Source organism: Mesocricetus auratus, unplaced genomic scaffold, assembly GCF_017639785.1.
Source record: "Mesocricetus auratus isolate SY011 unplaced genomic scaffold, BCM_Maur_2.0 Super-Scaffold_100006, whole genome shotgun sequence".
NCBI lineage: Eukaryota > Metazoa > Chordata > Mammalia > Rodentia > Cricetidae > Mesocricetus > Mesocricetus auratus.
In genome coordinates, this window is record NW_024429190.1 from 77,435,982 (window position 1) to 77,459,366 (window position 23,385).

Sequence of the window (23,385 nt, forward strand, 5' to 3'; positions counted from 1 at the left end):
TGTTTCAAATTTAGAACCCCTTTTAAACTTTTGTCAGGTTTTTTTACATGGAAATTCTTGACCCACGTGTGGGTGCCATTTTGTTGATGGAGTTTCTTTCCTGACTGGTTCCACAGCGGTTTAGCCCCAAATAAACACACAGAGACTTATAATAATTACAAACTGTTTGGCCAGTGTCTCAGGCTTCATATTAGCTAGCTCTCTCTTAATTATTAAACCATTTCTATTCATCTAAGTATTTCCACCTGGTCTTATCTTACTGGAGACTGTCTAGACCTGTTACTCCTTCATCAACTACATGGAATCTTTCTCGAGGCCTCTCTCTGTGTCCTCTCCCCAGAATTCTCCTCTGTTAAAGTGGATTAGGGGCTTATTTTTAATTATGAAAGCTTGGCCAATAGCTTAGGCTTGTTTCTAACTAGCTCTTTTAAATTAACCCATTTCTTTTAAGCTATGTCCTTTTATGTGGTTTGGTTGCCTTTACTTTGTAATTACCATGCTGCTTGCTCTGTGCCCTCTAGAAACTCCGCCTTTCTTCTTCCCAGAGGGCTCTCTGTCCAGAAGTCTCATCTATACCTCCTGCCTAGATATTGGCTATTTAGCTCTTTTATTAAACCAATCACAGTGACACATCTTCACACAGTGTAAAGGAATATTCTACAACAGGAGATGTGACAAGAACCAGATTCAAAGACCAAATATTAGGACAAAGATTTTCTGATCACCCTTTCTCTCAGGAAGTTACAAAAGATTAAAATAATTTTATCTGGAGCTGGACGTATAACTGTAAGAGTTTTTATATATCATTTCACTGTGTCACGCCATGCAATACCATCTCAGGTGCAGTACCTATTGCTTATATTAGGCAGTTCACAAATACCTGTAATGCCAGTTAACAGGAGACCTAGCACTCTTGGTCTCTGCAGACACTTGAACACATGTGGTATACATAAGCTCACACAAGCACACAAATATATACAGTAATTAAAAATAGTACGCCTTTAGAAATAAGTAAATGTGTGCATTCCTGATATCTTGACACGAAGTTTCCCACATGTTCTTTTTTTTTTTTTGACAACCTTTATTTTTCTTCTCTTTTCTCTACATTAGACAGTATGAAACATCCCTCGAAGGCAACTTAATCAATCAGGAGATGATGCTAAAGCGACAGGAAGAAGAAATGATGCAGCTACAAGCTAGGATGGCTCTCCGCCAGTCTCGGTTGAGCCTATCTCCGGGGGACACAATCAAAGTTTCCATGCTTGATATATCCAGAGATCCACTAAGAGAAATTGCCCTGGAGACAGCCATGACCCAGAGAAAACTGAGGGTGAGGCTGTTCTCAGGCCAGCGTCCAGACTTGCTTTCTGAGGGCTGTTAGCCAGAACATTTTGAAAATGCATGTTAGGTTTTCTTCAGTGGTGTAGCCACAGATAAGCTGTCCATGATGTAAATAGTGGGTGCTCCTGTGTGGAATCCTAACTAGATTCAGTGGATCACAAAATACAGAATGTTTTTGTTTTGTTTTGGTTTTTGAGACAGGGTTTCTCTGTGTAACAGCCCTAGCTGTCCTGGAATTTGCTCCACAGACCAGGCTGGTCTTGAACTCATAGAGATCTGCCTGCCTACCTCTGCCTCCTAAGTACTGGGATTAAAGAGATCTGACAGTGGAAGGGGGGTGGGGAAGGGGACGAAAGAGGATGATGGGGTCTGCTTATGACCAGACTACATTATGTACATGTACGGAGATGTCATGAAGAAACCATTGTTGTTTATAATTAACATATGCTAATAGAAAGTTGCTATATATCTCTTAAAGATAACTAGGTAAAATTGAGATTCCACAATAGTTCTCATTGGGACCAAGCATCTTATTTGATATTAGAATCAATATTAGTTGCTTATATTATTTCAGTTTTAAAACAGCACTAGGTAGATTTTGAGTGCCTTAACTATATATAAGAATGGTGGTGCATGGCTATAATCTCTACACTCAAGGGACTGAGGCAGAAGGATCATGACTTTGAGATTTGCCTGGATGACATTGAATTCCATAGCCAACCTGGGCTACATAGCAAGATCATATAAGATGTATTGCCAGGTGTAAGCCGGGCGGTGGTGGCGCACGCCTTTAATCCCAGCACTCGGGAGGCATAGACAGGCGGATCTCTGTGAGTTTGAGGCTAGGCTGGACTGACAGCCTCCGAAACAATACAGAGAAACCCTGTCTCGTAAAACAAACAAACAAAAAAAAAAAAAAAAAAAAAGATGTATTGCCAGGTGTAATGTCCTTGTAGTCTCAGCTACTGAGGAGGTTGGAGCAAGGTCATTGTCTAGCAGTTTGAAAACAGTCTGGGAAGCATAGCAAACCCATCTCAAGGGAAATATTTTTTAAAAACAAGAGTAACATATGCATGATCCTTTACTCAGACTAATAGGGAGTTACTTTTAATAGTAAGAAATTCATTAGACCATAAATCAAGAAATGAACCACTACAGAGTTCAAGGTTATTCAAAAGTGCAGGAATGTTAAATTGCATTCCATCTTTCTACTCAGCCATTCTCAGAATTTTGGTTATGATTGTCTTTTTTGTAAAATTTTGTCACCATCATCATTGTATGTATGGGTGTTTTGCTTGCATATATGTCTATGCGCTGCATGCAAGTCTGGTGCCTGTAGAAGATAAAATAACACATCAAACCCCTAGAACTAGAGTTATATAGGTTAAGATCTGCTATGTGGATACAGGGAACTGAGCTACAGTCCTCCCAGAGAGCAGCCTGAGCTCCTTCTTGCTAAGCCATCTCTCCAGCCCTATTAGGATCCTAGAAGACTGCATTAACTCCAAGCCTTGGGTCCTCTTACTGCAATATTCAAAGCAGGAAAGGAGCAACTCTGCAACTCACATTTTGAAGGGAGCAAGGATGGCTTTTTTTTCTGCAATTTGCATTTTTTTAAATCACTAGACTTTAAAAAAAATGTATACAGTGTTCTGTCTGCATGTATGCCTGCAGGCCAGAAGTCACCAAATATCATTACAAGTGGTTGTGAGCCACCATGTGGTTGCTGGGAATTAAACTCAGAACATCTAGAAGAGCAGCCAGTGGTCTTAACCACTGAGCCATCTCTCCATCCCAACACTAGACCTTTAATATATTTTTGTCAACATACATTGAATTTAGGCTTCCTTCTCAAGAAGTATTGTACAGTCCCAAAGTTTTTAGAGTGACGGTAAAATATAACTAAATGTATTGTAAGTTAAATGGATGAAATTTTACCAGTTAATTATTCTAACTAAACAAGTGTCAAATGTATTGATAAGCTGGGTGTCATACAATATACTTTGGACCTCAAATGTGATAATTCTGTACAACCATGATGGACACACATGTACAGACCTTTCTCATAAGCCTTAGTTTCATGTAGTCACATGAATATGTACACACACATTAGTGCACCCACCATAAAAGCTTGGTATAAAGCATGCTGCATTTCTGTTCTAAGCAAATCCAATGTTCTTCACTGAAACTTTCTACGTATCTTAGGTAGTGCCTTCTTCTGATGTGTGATTTTTTTTTATTCTTGCACTATTTTCCTTTTAAAGAAAGACCTAGGATAAATAGTAAAAATGATTTATTCTGTTTATGTGACTTGCAGAATTTCTTTGGCCCCGAGTTTGTGAAGATGACAATTGAGCCATTTATTTCCTTGGATTTGCCACGGTCTATCCTTGTAAGTAGTAAAGCTGCTTAGATCAGTTAAATTGTTCACAAAAAGCAAGTCTAAATGTTATAAATGCTTCTTAATAAACACCGTCTTTAATTTATCAAGGTAGTTTAAACTCTGTGCAATTGAAAAGTAACAAAATCAATTTGTGGTATTTCTTTAATTAAAATGTACAAATCAGGTTCACTTGTAATCTTATGATATTACTAACTGGACAAGCAAAATAAATACTATTTGTGAGAAAAAAAAATAAAAATAAACACCGTCTTTTTTCCCCAATGGTAGAACAAGAAGGGGAAGAATGAGGACCACCGGAGAAAAGTCAACATAATGCTCCTCAGTGGGCAGAGACTGGAGCTCACCTGTGACACCAAGACCATATGCAAGGATGTCTTTGATATGGTCGTGGCTCACATCGGCCTAGTGGAGCATCATTTGTTTGCTCTAGCTACCCTCAAAGGTAACTACATGTTTTATTTCACAGTTCAGAATGGGAAGCCTGCATCAAGATGACCTCCCATACCTTACCATGCTGAGCCTCATTTGGGAAAAGAAATTAAATAGGTAGATCGATGTTGAGAACAGAAGGGAGTTAGGAACTTTCCCCAGTTTCACTCGTGTGTTTGTGAGGCTCCTTCTGTATCCTTGGAGATTTTTTGAATGCTAGAGTCACCATTAGGTGTGCAGCTAGTACTTTTTTTGGTCCTGGTTTACAATTAAGCAAAGTGGTCCCAGAGGGTAGGAAGTCCCACTACCTAGCCCTAGGACTTCCTTGCCCTCCCTCTGGACTAACTAGGCAATATTGTGTACTGAAAGATATTTTCGAGACAGAATTTGTATTTATTTCCTAAACATTCTGTTCAAATCAGATTTGTGGAATACTCACTCAGTTAGTAAATAACAGCTTTAATACTTGCCTTCCAGCATGTTTCGTGTTGATTCTATCATTTGATTTTTTACAACAACACTATAATGCAGGAGGCACCATTATCCTGATCTTTCAGACAGGGAGATCGATGTCTAGAATGGAACAGTAATTTATTCACACAGGCAGCAAATGATTTGACCAGGAACTGAGTCCACGTCTGTCTGATTTCACCGTGGTTTTGAAAAGACTGACGCACACTGAACCCAACCATATGCAGAGCTCAGAGCCCCACTGTGCCTTGACAGTCAGTTAAATAGAAGTGAAGACATCAAAGAGGATGAAAACTTGGTGCCTTCTGAATGCCTTTCTCATTCTGTTTCAGAGAATGAATATTTCTTTGTTGATCCTGACTTAAAGTTAACCAAAGTGGCCCCAGAGGGATGGAAAGAAGAACCAAAGAAAAAGGGCAAAGCTGCTGTTGATTTTACTTTGTTTTTCCGAATTAAATTTTTCATGGATGATGTTAGCTTGATACAGTGAGTGCACAAGGGTTTCTTTTTCGCTTTCTGGCCCCACTCTGTTGACCTCTTTAACCTGCTGGCCCTGAATCCCTTGATATGGATCCACGACCGCTTCTTCATTTAAAAGACATGCACTGGTCCCTCTCTGTCCATGTTTTTGCTGCCAACATTTCAGTTCCTAGTGCTCATTCATGATGAGAAAATACTCTGGGGAATTTCATCATCAGACAGTTTTCATTCATCGTAAGTTATGTGTAGTGTTCTGAGTGTTTTGATGAAATCTGTGTCACCCTTTTACACCCTGGGTAGGGCATGAGCTATTCCTTCATCCTGTGTATCCGAGCCATGAACACTTTCTTCCTATTAGTTGCTCAACAGTGTCTTGTTATCAGATCAGTGCTTGTGTTCATGTAACCACTACTTACAGATGGTTCTAAAGCCTGAGGAGTGGGGACTGGCAGCCTGGCAGGCCAGGGGCCTGAGGAGTGGGGACTGGCAGCCTGGCAGGCCAGGGGCCTGAGGAGTGGGGACTGGCAGCCTGGCAGGCCAGGGGCCTGAGGAGTGGGGACTGGCAGCCTGGCAGGCCAGGGGCCTGAGGAGTGGGGACTGGCAGCCTGGCAGGCCAGGGGCCTGAGGAGTGGGGACTGGCAGCCTGGCAGGCCAGGGGCCTGAGGAGTGGGGACTGGCAGCCTGGCAGGCCAGGGGCCTGAGGAGTGGGGACTGGCAGCCTGGCAGGCCAGGGGCCTGAGGAGTGGGGACTGGCAGCCTGGCAGGCCAGGGGCCTGAGGAGTGGGGACTGGCAGCCTGGCAGGCCAGGGGCCTGAGGAGTGGGGACTGGCAGCCTGGCAGGCCAGGGGCCTGAGGAGTGGGGACTGGCAGCCTGGCAGGCCGAGGGGCTGGACTGTGCTGTTTTTAAGTGAGCAGCTAAAAGTTCTTGACTTCATAAGGAAACAGGACACTGTGAGATTGCTAAGGTCCCTGTCATGTATGCTTAATCTCTTCCTACGCCTAAGTAGCTTTTATCCTGTATATGTACACTTAGGAAAATACAATGTGCAGGGTCTGGTACTTTTCATGGCTTCTGGCTTCCATACAGCTCATAGAATGTATCCCCTACAAATGAAGGGCGATGTCAGTATTACCCTTAAATGATCTCTTCCTTCCTTCCTTCCTACCTTCCTTCCTTCCTTCCTTCCTTCCTTTCTTTCTTTTTGAAAAAAGATACAATAAATTCCAGCCACATTTTCCCCTCCCCTAGCTCATCCCAGATCCTCCCATCAGCTCAACTCCACACCCTTCCTCTATTCAAAAAAAAGAACACAAACAAAAGAAACACACACACATTTGAAAACAGAAAACAAAATATACAAGTAAGTGACAAATAAGAAAAAAAAAGCCCAAACAAAGGAAAAATGAGCCAAAAAATGTACAAAAATGCCACTGAGTTGGTTTTGTGTCAGTTGTCTACTCTGGGGCAAGGGCCTACTCTGAAGTATGGTTATTATACCCAGTGAGACTCTGTTGCAGAAAGCACTTTTTCCTTTGTAAGAGGGTATCAGTTGCAGGTAGCTCCTTAGTTAGTGGTGGGAGCCTGTGTCTCCCCCCTCTCAATTCTCAGGGTTTGGCCATGTGCAGGCCCTGTACATGCCGCCAGTGTCTGTGAGTTCATATGTGCACCAGTCCTGTTGTGTCTATACGACACTGTTTCCATGGAGTCATCCATCTTTCCACCTCCTTTCCACATAGCTCCCTGAGTCTGGAGGGCAGCATTTGATGAAAAGACCCCATTTAGAATTGAGTGCTCCAAAGTCTGTCTCTCTGCACATTGTCTGTCTGTGGGTCTCCATGTCAGTTCCCATCTACTTCAAGAAGAAGCTTCTCCGATGATGAACAGGCAAGGCCCTGGTCTAGTGCCCAGTTCCATGAATGGCTTAGAAAAGCTTAATGCCAGTCTGAATTTGAAATGTTGGAAACTATGCCTATAATCAAAGTCATCCCACAGCTCAACATCAAAAGTCAAGGTGTCTGTTTGCATCTGTGTTTTAACAGACACAGCCTAACCTGCCATCAGTATTATCTTCAGCTGCGGAAAGACATTCTGGAGGAGAGGCTGCACTGTGACGATGAGGCATCCCTACTGCTTGCATCCTTAGCTCTCCAGGCAGAGTATGGAGATTACCAGCCAGAGGTGGGATTAGCTTTCTCTTCTGACACCGATTTTGTATTGGTAGATTTGTTTCTTTTCTATATATGTTTTAATTTTGCTTTGCTTTGTTGCTGGGGATCAAAATCAGGGCATACTAGACAAGTATTTCCCACTGAGTTACATTCACAGCTTTGGCACTGTTCTTCTCAACCTTAGCAAAATCAGGGTTACGTCATGATGTTTTTTAAAACTCCTTTGGTTCCTCAAAGTGCCCTAGTTTACCACACACTGTCCCCATCCCATACCTTAACTCTATACAGTCACATAGTGTGAGGTTTATTTTCTGTTTAAAATTGTCTTGTGTTAAGTTTAGGGTGATCTAGCTCCAAACCCTCCTCTTGTGTTTGGAGCAATAAAGAAAGAGACTTAGTAGAGAAGGTATTGGTCAAGCATGGGCTGGAGGACTCTTGTCTTCCACACAGATCCACACAGCGACAGGCTGGGAACCTGGCAGAGGTCACTGTATGGAAAACTGTGTTCAAAGCTTTGTGTTGCCAAATGAAAGAGGCCTAAGAGAAAGCAAGTGACGAGAGACCACCACCTTAGCTGCACCCGTCGTTACTGCATTACCCCTTAGCTGTGGTGACAAAAGACCCTCAAATGTCTCCTGAAACTTGCCAATCAGCTCAGCCTTTGTGCCTCATTGAGGAAGAGAGAGGTTCATTCTGAAGAGACAAGTAGAAGCATCCCATCTCTTGGCAGAGGCAAGAACTTTAAGGCAGAAGGAGCAGGCTTCACACCAAGATAGGCAAGTGGAACTGCTTACAACAGCATCCTTCCTCCTAGGTCCATGGCGTGTCCTACTTTCGCCTGGAGCATTATCTGCCTGCCAGAGTGATGGAGAAACTTGACCTGTCCTACATTAAAGAGGAGTTACCCAAGTTGCATAACACGTATGCAGGAGCCTCTGAGAAGGAGACAGAGCTTGAGTTCTTAAAGGTAAGCATGCAAGTGATAAGCAGTGTCACGTGTTCAAAATGAGCAAGAGTTGGAGGACGCATCTAAAAGTTAGAGGGCAATGAATAGCTGACCCTTTGCAGCCTCTGGCTGATCCCTGCCTAAAACTGCAGCAGGTAATTCTCGTTTGTGAAAGAAAAAATGAGACTCAAGGAAAAATGATATTCCAAGATGAGCAGCACTGTGAGGGACAAACCTCTCCCTTGAACCCGTATCTGTCTGCCTATTAATTCTGTGTCTTTATCCTATTCCACACTCTCAAAAACCAAGCTGTATCATAAAGAAGAAAAAGTGAATTTGATGATTGAGTAGATGTGAGGCACAAGTTCAAGTTTACCCCAGGTTCTACTGACCATTTTATTTTCCATTCATATCACTCCTTTTTTGATGTATGTGTAAACCTTTTTCTACCTCATTCACATCTGACTGTCTCTTAGTAAAGTACATTTTCATTATGTATTGCAGATACTGATCCTTTGTCAGAGGCATGCCTTACATATACTCGCTTCTCAGTTTGTGTTTGTCTTTATATCTTGTCACTGGCTTCTCATGACCAAGTTTTTAATTGTTACTGCCATGATTTCTTGTTCCTTCTTTGGAGTAAACTTGCTGATTCCTTTGATGTTTCTCGTGTCCCGTCTAAGTACTCTCAGCCTGACAAAGCTTCCAAAGTTTTTTAGTGGGAGGTACTCTGTGTTTAGGTCTGTGATACATTTTTGGGTTGTTTTCACATATCACATAAAGTGAGCATTGGGAATATTCTTTTGAATGTGGATCCCGAATGTTTGTAGCAGCATTGCTGAGAAACCAGACTGTGACACTGAGTACATTGACCCCGGCCCAATCCCTCCCCGTACACCACAGCTAATGGAAGTACCACTCTGTGTGTTCCAACAGGTCTGCCAAAGGCTGACAGAATATGGAGTTCATTTCCACCGGGTGCACCCTGAAAAAAAGTCACAAACAGGAATATTGCTTGGTGTCTGTTCCAAAGGCGTGCTTGTGTTTGAAGTTCACAACGGAGTGCGCACCTTGGTCCTACGCTTTCCATGGAGAGAAACCAAAAAGATTTCCTTTTCAGTATGTCCATTTTAACTTCTTTCATCATATTTTAATTGGTGTAATCAGTTTTAATTGTAACATTTACTGACTTTTTTCCTTTTTAGCTATAGATGGTCTTACTGAGATTTGTTTCTAGAGTTTTTTTTTTTTTAAGCACAGGATGCATTCCGGACTAGTTATATGCTCAGTTAACTTGAGTTAAATTACAACCAAGTTGAACTTGCTGTTCTATGAAAACTTCCTCAAATTTCCCTAATATTTTTAAGATGATGATCTCCCTTCTCATCTACCCTGTCATGCTCAGGAGAGGACCTCTCATAGCACATGTTATGTGAGTTGCAGACATCCAGGCACCACTGAATTTTATAAACTAGCTCTAGTTTTAGATTTGAATGTCTACCCTAGACAATAGAAAAGTAATTTTTGTTTTGCTTTTGTTATTGCTGTTGCTTTTCAATCCAAGGTTTCTTTGTGTATGTAATCCTCACTGCCCTGGAACTCACTTTGTAGACCAGGCTGGCCTCAAACTGACAGATCTGCCTACCTTTGCCTCCCAAGTCCCGGGATTAAAGGCACCACCACCACCTGCCTTAGAAAAGTGACTTTTATGAAAATGACATGTTCAAAAAGATCTCTAAAAGCATATCCTGATTTTGAATGTATTGTATCTGTACACTGACGCATACTCTGGCAAGCCTCAGAGATGAACAGAAGTATGTTTATTTCTTTTCTAGTAGCCTGTGAGGATCACTGATTTTTGGACTGATATATGTTCTCAACAAAACAATGCACATAAGTATGTAAAGGTTATGCTGCATTCTGAACAACGTTCAACCCAGGCACCTCCGAGTCAGCCCTAGCCCTAGTGGTTAATCGTCTCCTGTGAAATCTCAGGTCCACTGAGATTATCAGATAATAATTCATCCTTTCAGGAAAGCTCAGCCTACCCTCATCTTCCCCAAAGCGTTGAAACCAGGAAATTACCCGGTCTTAATTTAAATTTCTTCAAGTAGAAATTTAAGTAGAGCAAATATTTGAAGGAAATTTAGGTGAATGGCCCCCTACCCATCTTTGCTCTCACCAGTTCCCTGGGTTCATTTCCTGTCCCTTCAACCCACCAACAGAATCACACCTTCTTCTAATCTGTCTCAAGCATTTCCTGTCCCTGCAATCTGCCAACAGAATCACACCTTCTCCTAATCTGTCTCAAATCAGCACATTGTCTATAATATCCCTTGCCATAATTACTCTGAACCTATGTATGACTCATTGCTGGAGGGCTTTTGTGATCCTAGGCCTGCAGCTTTTTTGATGGTTGTCTGAGTGGATTCTTCCTTTTGTGTTAAGACTTGATCACTAGATTACAGCTGTGCATTTTAGAGTCTTTGCAAACTACATTACAGTTAGTTACTTAACTACGTGAAGAGTTACTAGGCATGCCCCTAGACAAGATTCTGGTTTGATGTTATTATATTTTTAACTTATTCTAAAACTTGATGGGTTTCCTTCTTAATAAAGAGAAATCAGGTTCAGTCCCAGAGATTTATCAACAACAATATCTGCCCTAGAATTTAAGAACATTTTTCTATTTTATCACATTTATTATAATTTATTTCTATTGTTGCACATTGTTTTCTCATTATAAAGATCTTTAAGGTAAATTTATGTAAAAAAATACCTATTTATAAATCAACAAGGCCAGCTTTTGTGAGCACAAAAGGCTTAGGAAACACTCATTATAACTTTGGGCTCCTATTAAATTAGACTTTTCTGTGCCTATTTCTGTGCTTTGAAATAAAGATAATAGAGACTAATTTGCATAGCAGGCAATAGGTGGAGTACAATCTAAATGCATTTAAGTAAGTGCCTATTATTAGCCATGGCCCTTGACCTGTTGGATGCACCAGGGACCATTTGCAAACCTCAAAACAGGCCACAGGTTCTGGAAAACCCTCTTCTGTAAGATATAGCTTTCAAGAAACAGCAGCCAAATAAAATTGATTTATTCTTTTCCTGCTTTTTTTTAATTTGGTAAAAATAGCCATCTCTAGATACTGAAGTATTTAGTGCCTCGAGCTATGTCATCTGGTATCAGTATATTCACATATTTTCTACTTTCCTTTTAATCCTTTCCCTGACTTTTTGCCTGGAATGTCATATGGTCACACTGCCAAGACTGGTCTTGGGTTCGTAGACTCAGGTGATCCCCTTGCCTCATCCTGCCACGCACTTTGGGAATACAGGGATGCCCCCCCCACCCCGCTCCCTACATCTTCCTAAATCTACCATCCCAGCCTTCATACCACCCAGATTCTCCTTAACTGATTCATAACTCTTACCATTACTGTTAATCTTTAAAATGTCTTTTCACCTCTTCTTTTCTCATGGAGTAGAATGCACACTTCTAATCATTTTTATTAACATTTGTAAATAGTCCCATCAAGTCAAATATAAATATTATTACTTTTAAAAATTGTTTCAATCTGAGAGGAGCATGTTCAAATATATACTTCCCTGAATACTGTCTTAATGTATCCCTGGATATTTTATGTGTGTTAATGCCTACATGAACATCTGTACTTGCTATGCACTGTGCCTGTGGAGGCCAGAAGAGGAGGCTAAACTAGATTATACCTAAGTATTAAGTGTTAAAACCTGAGTCCTCTAGAAGAGCAGCCAGTGCTTTTAACCCCTGAGCCATCTCTCCAGCTCCCTCTCAATAACTTTAAATTTCTTTTGATGATGAATGGAGTACATAGAAGCTACAATTGTTGAAAGTGGCAGTTAATACCAATTTATTTGTCAAATTTGTTTGGGTATAGAAGTATAGTTTCAGTTGGAGAGATGGCTCAGAGGTTAAGAGCACTGGCTGCTCTTCCAGAGGTCCTGAGTTCAATTCCCAGCAACCATATGATGGCTCACAACCATCTGTATTTATATTTATGTGTATATGTGTTAAAGGACACATACCTAATAATTGAAAATATAAGTATCTCTACTTACTGATTATAGGTTAGAGTATTTGTTCCTATGAAACTAAAAGTCCCAGGAAAAACTTCCTAGTTACAGATATCTCTCATTACTGTTATAGAAAAAGAAAATCACATTACAGAACACATCGGATGGAATCAAGCATGCCTTCCAGACTGACAGCGGTAAGGTATGCCAGTACCTGCTGCACCTCTGCTCTTCCCAGCACAAGTTCCAGCTGCAGATGAGGGCTCGGCAGAGCAACCAAGATGCCCAAGACATTGGTAAGTAGAAGTGGGCTGTGTCACATGATTCTCTTAGAAAGCAGCACTGCAGACAAGCATGGACTCTTCAAAGGTGTTTCAAAGGTTTAACCGTGTTTTAGCTTATAACTATGAAATGGTAGATACAAGTTTTTTTAACTATCTTATTTCATATGAATGGGTGTTTTGCCTGAATGTGTATATGTATACCACATGTGTGCAGGGCCCAAAGAAGCCAGAAGAGGGCTTCCTCTGGAACTGTAGTTTCAGATGGTTTTAAACCACCCTGTGTGCTGGGAATCAAACCGGGGTCTTATGGAACCACAGCTAACTTTCCTAACTGTTGAGCCATCCCTAAGATCTTAACAGATTATATCATGTGGGTTCTAGGATTCACATAGCTTACGAGAGGAAGTGCTGAGCTCTGGAAAGGTAGGTGATAATTGACTTAGGTTTGAAGGACAAATGCTAAATAGTTTGGAGGTCAGTGTGGGAAAGAGCAGGGCAAGTAGGACACAGGCAAGGGGACCAGTACCCCTGCAGTGAAGTCAGGCATTTGAATGGCACATTTATTACCACCTGCTAGTCTTGTTTGGTCATCCCTGTCTTGAGGTGTTGATAAGTAACCAGTACCCCTGCAGTGAAGTCAGGCATTTGAATGGCACATTTATTACCACCTTCTAGTCTTGTTTGGTCATCCCTGTCTTGAGGTGTTGATAAGTAACCATAGCAACCAGAAAGTGGGTTTTCAGCTGCAAAAACAATCCAGCTCTGGACAGAAATCTCTCCATCAGAGCTGAAGGAGTGAAAGGCACTTCTGCACAACCATGTGTTGAGACTCAAGACAGAAGATGAGAGTGTGAAGACAGTCCTCTCTCCTCAGTGTTTTACCAGACATGTTTCTGATTTTGAATTTTTAACAGTTTGCAATATCTGCCAACACATGAGGACATGCACATGAGGGATGGGACCTAACTTAAAGAGAACCTGTTATGTCTCCTCTTTACCTCACACTTGGACACCACAGGGTGATTTTATGCTATTCTTAATGTTCCGACTGAGACCTGGCATGTGAAGCCAAGCACTGATTTCCACTTGGAAACCCTCAAAGTTTCAGCTCTTGGAGCATTTTGGATTTTGGATTTCCACATTAAGGGAGTGCTTGACCTATAGTCATGCATGACTCTCACCTTAGTAAAACTGCTGATGTTCAAACCAGACCGTTACAGATTTGGAAGGCTCAGGGACACAACAAAATCTCTCTGTCTTAGTTCCTGCATCTGTGAAACTATTGTCACAGTGATAATCTCTATCTCAGAAGGCCGTTGGACAGTACAGATTAATCTATAGCTGTAGAGCACTTTAAGCATATCCAGAAGACAGGGTGAGGACATAGAGGTGAATGGGAATGTACTTGTCTAGCACACATGAGGTCCTGGGGTCAGTCTTCACCACTGCCTTATCACTTCTGTCTACCACGACTCAGCAATAGTGATATGGCTAGTACTCACAGTAACAGTGGTCGTATCAGCAGCAGGAGACGATACCACTGCCACTCTGCTGTATGTTTCTGTACCATACACTATGCAGTAGTAGCCGGTCATGTGTGAGTGGCCTTAGGAAAGAAACAGAATTTTCAGAATCTTATTTTCTATCTCCACAAAAGAGAGTACTTTGTATATTTCACAAATCAGTTCCAGACTTCAAATAGCAAGATATCCTTGAACTCATGGAGAAAACACTCCAAGATAGTATTGTCTGTATGCTTTCCCATATTTTATAAAAACCTTCAAAGGAATTATGTCCCTCTTCAAGTTGGGTTAGAAATAGCCAGGTACTTATTTACCTGCCTGAACTAAGCAAGTGAAAATTACCAGTATAATCCATAGGAGGATGGTAGACTACCACATGTATGATATATATTAGTACTGGAGAATGCTGATTCTATAAGGAACCCTAGAGGTCATTAAAGTCCAGGTTCGCCTAATAAGGAAATAGGTTCAGAGTACAAGTGTCTTCCCTAAATAGATGATGGTAAGAATCCTGAATCCTGTGTGGGGTGTAGTGTTGGTCTCCTCACTCCTAGCAAGAGTTTACACATAGAATGAAGAAATAAAGCATTTATTTAGCACTTACTGTTAAGTAGCAAGTACTAGGAAATAACAGTAAATGGAGTCTATCTTCAAAAGAGCCTACGGGAAAGTCAACAATATGAGGAAGTACAGAATTCTATATGAGGAAGTACAGAATGCTGAAGAGACTGAGCAGGACCAAAGGTGGATTAGAAGGAGCAGCCGCAGGCTGTGTGTGAAGCCAGCGAGACTGTAAGGTTTAGGTGGAAACACAACACTGTTGTTGGACTACAGCTCCACTGTCTTTCCATAGCTGTTGGTACATACTGGAGTGTGTTCCAGGTGTGTATAGGTAGTGGGATGGATGAAATCAGCAAATGGTTATACTAATACCCCATGGATCTATGAGGCAGTGAGCTATGAGTGGATTTGAAAGGGACAGTCCTTGATAGGCCAGGACACAAAACCTATTTAACTAATCGCCCTTATTGCTGCCAGTTTGTGGTGTTGAGGTGTTTGCTGTCATTAAATTGATGGTTTCCTTCTTAGATTAAAAGAGTCCTGTCATAGTAAGGGAGACTAGAAACTTAATCTAAGTTGAAGATGATTCTGGGAATTCTAGGGTACAGACAAATATCTTGAATTTTGCTTCTGTCCTGGAAAAGGACCTCTGCTCCCTGGTTAATAATGAGGCATGTTAATTTAAGGTTCATGCTGATGCATGAATATTAGTAATCTTCTTGGAAATGGAAGATAAGTGAAATGGAATCTAAGTCAGTAATCACAACCTTTTCTTATTAAAAGGAAGTTTTCCAGCTATTTGACATACTTGTCACACTTACTACAAATAGATATACCCCTATTTAGCCAATTACAGTGGAATCCAGAAAATGATTTATTATATTGTTTGCCTAATTCACAAACAAGAAAATTATTTGAAGCTCTGTTCCATGGTATTGTTTGCATATGATACAGTGGTTTTACTAATAGCTTCAAATGTCAAAATACTGTGGTAATGATGTAGAATAACCAAGGGTTTAACTTCAAGTATTTCTAAATTTAACTTCTAAAAGCAGGCTTTTGGTCTTCATTTATTAGTAAACAAGATGTAAGCATAGAAAATAGACACAAAAAGGGAAGAAGACCAGAGGCCCTTTGACTCTTCCTGGCTCCAGTGCCTCGTTAATTCGTAAAGTGGAGATTGAAAGGTGGGGTTGGCATAGTAGTGTAAATGCATGAAAATGTGCCCTAAAGGCATTTGACTTATAACAGTATTATTGAGCTACAACATATATAACATACAATCGTGGTGTGTTCATCTCACTGTTTTTTGTGTATCTACAGAGTGGTATACCATCTTCTGAATCTGTAGTAAGCTTTTTAAAAATACAGTAATAATCAAGAACTTCTCTGGGCAAAGTTCTCCTTTGCGAAGCTGCTTTTTCAGACATGGCAACCCAGCCTGGTTTCACCAACCCTTCTCCCCATTATTAGTTTGCTGCTATTTCAGCAGAAACACTACAGAGGTTAAAATTTTCGTTGTCAGTGTGGAAACTCATAAGGACTTTGGGGTGTCCCTGCCAAAGTCACAAACACCATAGGATGGTAGGTGAAGTAAGAAATGCTTAGGAAAAGGATGGAGTAATGTATGCAAGCCAGGACCCTCTAACACCTTTCCAAAACCCTCAGTTGCCAACTTTGAAAGCTCCCAGCTAATGCTGGCAGTTGGGATTATTAAAACCTGCATGCTGTGTTTTGCCTATTAAAATGACTCTTCTCGTAAAGGTTCTGCAGTGTCTCCATCGTGTAAAGCAATCCTATTTCCTTGTAGAGAGAGCTTCGTTTAGGAGCCTGAACCTGCAAGCAGAGTCTGTTAGAGGATTTAATATGGGCCGCGCAATCAGCACTGGCAGTCTGGCCAGCAGCACCCTCAACAAGCTTGCCGTCCGACCCCTGTCAGTTCAAGCTGAGATTCTGAAGAGGCTCTCCTGCTCAGAGCTGTCGCTTTGCCAGCCATTGCAAAACAGTTCAAAAGAGAAGAATGACAAAGCTTCATGGGAGGAAAAGCCTAGAGGGATGAGTAAATCCTATCATGACCTCAGTCAGGCCTCTCTCTATCCTCATCGGAAACAGGTCATTAACATGGAGTCCCTACCACCAGCCTTTGCAGAGTTGGTGGGAAAACCAATGTACCCGATGGCGAGATCTGACACAGAGTCATTGGCAGGACTCACAAAGCTTAATAAGTAAGAACATGACTGACTAACCCAAAGTAGATACTTGTAAATTCCCCATTTCATGCATTTGTGTTTGTTTAGACATTTTACTATTTTCACCATATTCCTTTTACATTGACACTTCCCCTCCTGCCTTCCTTCTCCCCCTTTAGTTCAAAGTCTGTTGCCAGTTTAAATAGAAGCCCTGAAAGGAGGAAACATGAATCAGACTCATCCATTGAAGACCCTGGTCAAGCCTATGTTGTAGGTCAGCACTACCAAGCTTTGCTTTCTTCTCCCTGTAGTTCGTGCTCCTAGTGAAGTCAACAGAACCATGTTAACTGCCAGCCTGTTGCTGGGGATTCTAATTGCTCAGACTCTCAATGCTTAAAATGCCTCAAGTAAAAGTCAATACCTGATTGAACTTGGGACTGCTTCATGACAGTACTGCTTAGCTTCCTCTTGGTCTCATGGCCATGGGCATCCTAGAGAGTACCTGGGCCTTGCACACAACTTCGAATTGCATTCCTTTGTCTTCTTCCTACTAGCCTGTGTAGCGGGCTCTGACGGTACTGTGTTTTCTTTTTGAAGGATGAATTTAAAAGGATTGGAATAGCCTCCAAAACCTTAGATAACTTTATGAAAGGTTTTTTTGTTTTTTTTTTTTTTCAGATTTTAACAAATTGTTACTTGGGGCCTATTAGCTACCTAGGTCTTGAAATTGTGTGACTCTGGGTGTTGTAGTGCACTCCTATAATCCCAGCATGGAAGGAAACTTAGGTCATAAGATTGTGAATTCAAGACCAGCATAGCAAGACCTTTTCCCCATTAACAAGGTGTTTATGAAAGTGTACCTGCACATGTTTTGTGTGTGTGTATACCTAAACATCACCATACATTGAATAGTTCTTTGCCTTGCGCATCTTGAAAGGGAAATCTGGTAAAGAATCTTCTTGATGAAGACTGTTCATCAAGAAGAGTAGATATTTGAGCCCAGAAAACTAAACTACTGCTAAGAATGTGAGCAATTGAAGAGACAAAGAGAATCCCCTCCTATTGTCATCAGACTCTTCTTATTTCTCTCCTTAGACCCAAAGTTGTCCCTAATTACCTGATATTAAAACTTATTTTTTCATTTGTAGTTTGGGGATATATGAAATAAATGGAGTCATAGAAGATTCCCACATTGTAGTTGATAGATATATATGAATGGAGGCATTCACATCTTTCAGAGGTTATACTATCATCACTAGAAAATGAATCAGTGGAAAAGACTAAAGCAGAAAAGAGGCAAAATTTTATCCCATAGGGTAAACCTATATTAAAAATTGGAGTAAGAGAAAATGAAGGAGCATTTTAGGAAATGATTTCCAAAGTGTGTTTACATATAATGAGATCTCATGATCTGTAAGAGTATCCCCTTTGGAAGGCTTTATTCTCCATGAAAAATCTGTGCTACCAAGAGAGTCATGGCTGTCCCACCATAAAGCCTGGATAGCCTGCTGTGGGGGTACTTGACGTGTAGTCCTAGCACTTGTAAGGAGGAAGTAGAAGGGTCAAGGGCTTAAGGCCAGCTTCTCCTATGTAGTATGTGTAAGGCTAGCGTAGGCTATGTAGGATCAGGAATAAAAAAAGCAAACCTATAAGATCATTTTATTTTCTGATTTTTTAAAAATGTTTATCTAGTCTCAATTGACTATTACATTTTCTTTTAACATTTGGACAAGTGTTTTTGAAACTCATTTCATTATAAGTATTTCACATTTGATATATCCAACTGTCATTGTCAGAAACATCACATTGAGCTTAACTATGTGGCCCAAAACAAGTAAATATGCTTAATTGTTATTTAGAAATAGAAAGTACCCCCTATGTGATAAGACATTTCTCTCAGAAAATACCGCTGCCTTAGTGTTTCATTGATTTTTGTGGAGCTTTCAGGAAAAAAATTTACTTCTATAGTTTCTGTCCATTTTATAAAATGTCTAATAATTTAATTTATATCACAGGAATGACTTTGCCTAGTTCTGGAAAATCTTCATCCCAAGTACCCTTTAAAGACAATGGTAGGTTTACAAAATGTTATCCCTAATTCCATCATATCCTTTCTCTTTTCTTGTACCTTACATAATGATCTGGGCATAAGTGTGGAGACTCTTTTTTTCCATGCCAAGAATTTAGGCCTTTGTCACAGTTAGAGAAGTGCGGTGTTCCCATCATCGTGACAGAATGATGGGACCTGTGGTTTTGGCTACTGCTGATAAAGGAAATGAGAGGCTGGGAAAGGACATTGCTTGGAAGGCTAAGACAGTGGTGTGGGACAGAGGTAATGTCGAGGTCATTTGAAGGGGATGCTTGAGCTAAATCGTTGTGCTGTTGTTTTTTTAATACTGAGGAGTTGTACTCAGGACATCACAGGAGGTTTTCTCAGAGAAAGCAGTAGAGACCAAGCATTTCAGATGAAGGACACGCTCTGATTGAAAATGGAAACCTACAAAAACAACAGCAGGGGTGATGGGGCAGAAGCATGTGGGTCAGCATGAAGTTGGAGCACACAGTGGGACAAGTTTTGAGCCTTTTCCTGAATATTGGAAGCAGAACTGAAGACTGAATGTGAATCTTCTCTACTTAGACACCAAGGAAAAAGATGTAGGAGGATGGCTGCTGTGGACAGTGACTTGAGTCTATATTCAAACTGTTTATAGTTTAGACTGAAAGTATTTATATCTTACTGGATCTTTCTAACATCTTTGTGGGTAGGAAACAATACTACATTATTATCTGCACACATACATAGGGTCAGTGCTTACATGGACAGAGTTTTATATCTCACAGAATTTCACTTCCACTGTGTCCGAGGTGGTAATAATGTAGATTAACAGTTGCTAAGACTTTATATTACTTCTCATTTAGACCCCACAATACCCCTACCCAGTGGGTGCTAATGCTATTTCCTTTCCACAAATGAGAAACCAGAGATCGGCTCTGCAGTCTGTAAAACTGGAGAGCAGTGAGTCATGATATGAATGCAGACAGCTTTATTTCCAGAGACCAGATAGATAGAACATAACCAACTGTTTTAACTAATATGTACCTATGCAGAAATTAAAGAGTGTACTTTTCCATCATAATGGATAGCAGATTAAATAGTATCACAGAGCTGGGTGTCCAGTCTAAGTGGGGCTGCATAGTAAGACCCTGTCTTCTCATTAGCCCCAAGATTTGAATTAGGTCTCTTCCCTGGGGTAACATTACCCAAAGCATCCTCTCGACTCTTCCAATCAGTCAGCTGAGGCTGTCTGATATGGGTTAGGGGGAGTCTACAACTCAAAAAAAATGTTTTCCTTGCTTAGAAAGCAGTTGCTCCACTTACTAAAATCCTACCATTTCTTCAAGAGTGCATCTCCAGCATAGTGTTTAGCCTTGTTAGAAGAGAGTCATGCTGTTTCAAGATAATTGAAGTCATCATTATGAGTGTTCTAACTGAAGACTGAAGACTGCGTAGCTTCCACAGGAACTTCCGAGAGGCAAGCAGGCCCTGGTGCAAGGGTTTACACACAGTCCTGTCACTGTTTCCCAGGTGACTGGGTGTATATAGCACAGGCATGTTTTACTTAAGAACCAGAAATTTCAAGTTAAGATTCTTTACTTTGAAGTAGTTGGGGGGGAAATGCTGCATTTGTAATGCATATTAGTAGGAAACAAAAATTATTTTGAATATTTAATAAGTTCTCCTTATATTCATGCATTCATTCATGCGTGTTTTCATGTAGTTAAAATGACTCAGAAATCTCTTCTGAAGTCTGCCTCACAGACTCGCCAGCCCTATTGGTTGAATAGAACTGCAGGCAGACAACTGTTTGCATTGATACACCCTCAGAAACTCCTCCTAGTTCAGGAAAAAGAGAAAGAAAAGGTATTTTCAACATCTGATGTGCACAGAGAACAGAAGGAAGCCACACTTGGCTCGTCTGTGTGCTGAAGTGTTAGCACCTGCACAGGTGACCTGCTCTCCTCACTCATCTGTCACTGTAGACAATGCCACGGCTGAGCGAAGAATGTTCGGAAGGAGGGGCAGGTAGCAGAGCTCCCTTCCTTTCCCACTCAAATATCCATTCAACTGCTGACCAGTCTTAACTCTGTTCCCAGCCTCTGTGAATAAACCCACTTAGGCCAGAGGAGTCATGTGCTCCTACTCACGAGCTCCTTACCCGCTTCCTTGACTTGTCACCTCCTTTATACCCCGGGGAGAAGCTGTCAGGCATGTCACTGTTGCAGCACTTCATAGGATGACTCTGTAGGCCTGACACTGCTTTTGGAATGCAGCCATTTGATTGACATTGTTTTCCCTTTTATTATAAATGTGGGGTTTTTTCTGACATTATTACTAGCAGTCTGTTTTGTGCTAAAGCTAGAGGTTGGCCTCCTCACACTTGCTATACTAGCTAGCAGGTTTCATATTCATTGCCTTGCTTTGTATTCCCCCAAATGCCTAGTGATAGACACTGATAGGGAAGTTGCTCATTGAGTATTTGAAGGATAGTAGAATAACCGAAATAAATAGTAAGTGCTGAAGTCACAGTCAAGAGTTTTTGCATAAGCAAACTCTGTTGCTTCTAATTAGGGAGATATGTGTACATGTGTATGTGTGTATATACACATGCATGTGTACACACACACATACATACACACATACACACACATACACACATACACACATACACACATACACACTCCCTATTAGCCAGATGAGTAATTAATCCTGCTAACTACCTGTTAGAGGTGGAAGTGAAGAAACTGCCCATCTTCTTTGAAAGACCACTTAGTGATCGGTCACACATACTTCATGAGACCATCCATAAAACTGACAAGAGGCTGGAGGGCTCTGTATAAACCGGGTGGATCTTTTCTTCACAGCTGTGAGTAAAGTTTCCATTTAAGCCCTTGTAGGGTTACATGCCTTTCTATTCCTAAGCTACAGTAAACAAGAGAGTGACCTGGGAGTCATCATTTCCCTCGGTCTCACTGTCATTTTACCCTGTCCATACTGCCAGGGAATTTGCTTTTCTACTAGCTGCATGCATTTGGACTTACTAAGTACCATGGAACATTGAATCTCACCAGTTTCGAAACCTCCTAATCTCTATGCACCAAGAATCTAAATCTGAGAAATTGGAGAGGAGGGAGGGTGGAAAGTTCAAAGTGACTGTTGCCATTTAATTGTTTTGCAGTATACTTTGATTATATCTGAGGGTTTTTTTTCTTAACACCTCAATTAAGTACTTTTTATTTCAGTTATTATTATGACCTTACTCATGTTTGCTTTGTTTTGGGGTCTTACTTTATATTATGATCGTTCTACCTGAAAACTAAAGCTTACTGGCTACTTCAGGAAGAAAGAGTTGAGATGCTTAGACAATGTTGTAAAAGCTGCTCATGAGAGTTGGTGCAATGTTCTTAGTGTTGTCTGGTACAGATGGCTCCTCGCATCGTTATCCAGTGATGTTCTGTGTAATTTCATCCGAAAGCCGTCAGAGATTCCACATTGCTACCACTATTACTGTTTACCTATAATAAGTTTTAGTTCTAAGGGACATATGAGTCACAGACAGATCAGATGTGTTCAGAGGGCCGTCAAGACACAAGGCTAAAGTCACTGCTGACAGGAAGGGGACTGTGTGAGCCACAGACAGATCAGATGTGTTAAGATAGCCTTTAAACTCAAGCCTATAGTCTCTCCTGACAGGAAATAATGCTTCTGGTTCCCTCAGAGTAAAAGAATTTTATCTCTAGATTTTGAAGTGTCGATTTTTAATTACTTGGGCATCAATACATTTTGTGTTTCGATTCCTATACCATACTAGCACTAGTTTAAATCCATGGCTGGCCTTAAATGTTGGAACACAAAAGTGGTCTGTGCTGAGAGTGGTTTCAGTTATTAGAAAATGTATGTAGAGGTTTAAGGAATTTCTGGTTTATGCTTCAGGGGAGACATAATCTCTGGGTTTTGATTTTGTCTTTGTTTTTTAAAAAAGCATCAATATGCCTAAGAACAATATAGACTTAAACTTGAAAGTCCAATTTATAAAATCTTATCTTTCTGGATTTTAAAAACTTACTAGCATGAACACCTTCATGTAGACCAATTGACTCTGCAGTCGGTATTAACAACTCATTTGTGTGCATGCCTTTATATGTTTGCATGTATGTGTGTATGTTTGTCTATGTGCTTGCATTTTTAATATACTTGTGTAGTGTGCCAATTAAGTGTCATGTTTACCAGTTTAATTAAGATGTTTGTGAATGATAAGAAAAAAGTAAGAAGAAATTAGGAAAAGCAAATTGCAGTTCAGATGTTGAAATTCGTGTAGACAATTGATCCTAAATATTAAGTCATTACTCTGGATGGTGAAGATGAAGAAAGTTAAACTTTTTACTCCTCAAAAAAAAAAACTTTTTGCTCCTCACCCTCCAATGGTGATGTGTAGATTTGATAGACTAGTTGTTATTTTACATAAAATCC

General features: G+C 40.7%; 1 protein-coding gene across 1 annotated transcript in view; it reads left to right on the top strand.

Annotated features, from left to right (window-relative positions):
• Positions 1–23,385, top strand: part of Ptpn13 (protein tyrosine phosphatase non-receptor type 13) — a 161,325-nt gene that overhangs the window by 89,819 nt on the left and 48,121 nt on the right. The window contains 11 exon segments of the mRNA XM_040747543.1: positions 1,111–1,330; positions 3,659–3,733; positions 4,013–4,187; positions 4,978–5,131; positions 7,166–7,304; positions 8,109–8,261; positions 9,177–9,359; positions 12,433–12,595; positions 16,478–16,892; positions 17,036–17,130; positions 18,872–18,928. Coding sequence (XP_040603477.1) covers positions 1,111–1,330; positions 3,659–3,733; positions 4,013–4,187; positions 4,978–5,131; positions 7,166–7,304; positions 8,109–8,261; positions 9,177–9,359; positions 12,433–12,595; positions 16,478–16,892; positions 17,036–17,130; positions 18,872–18,928 — 1,829 coding nt within the window.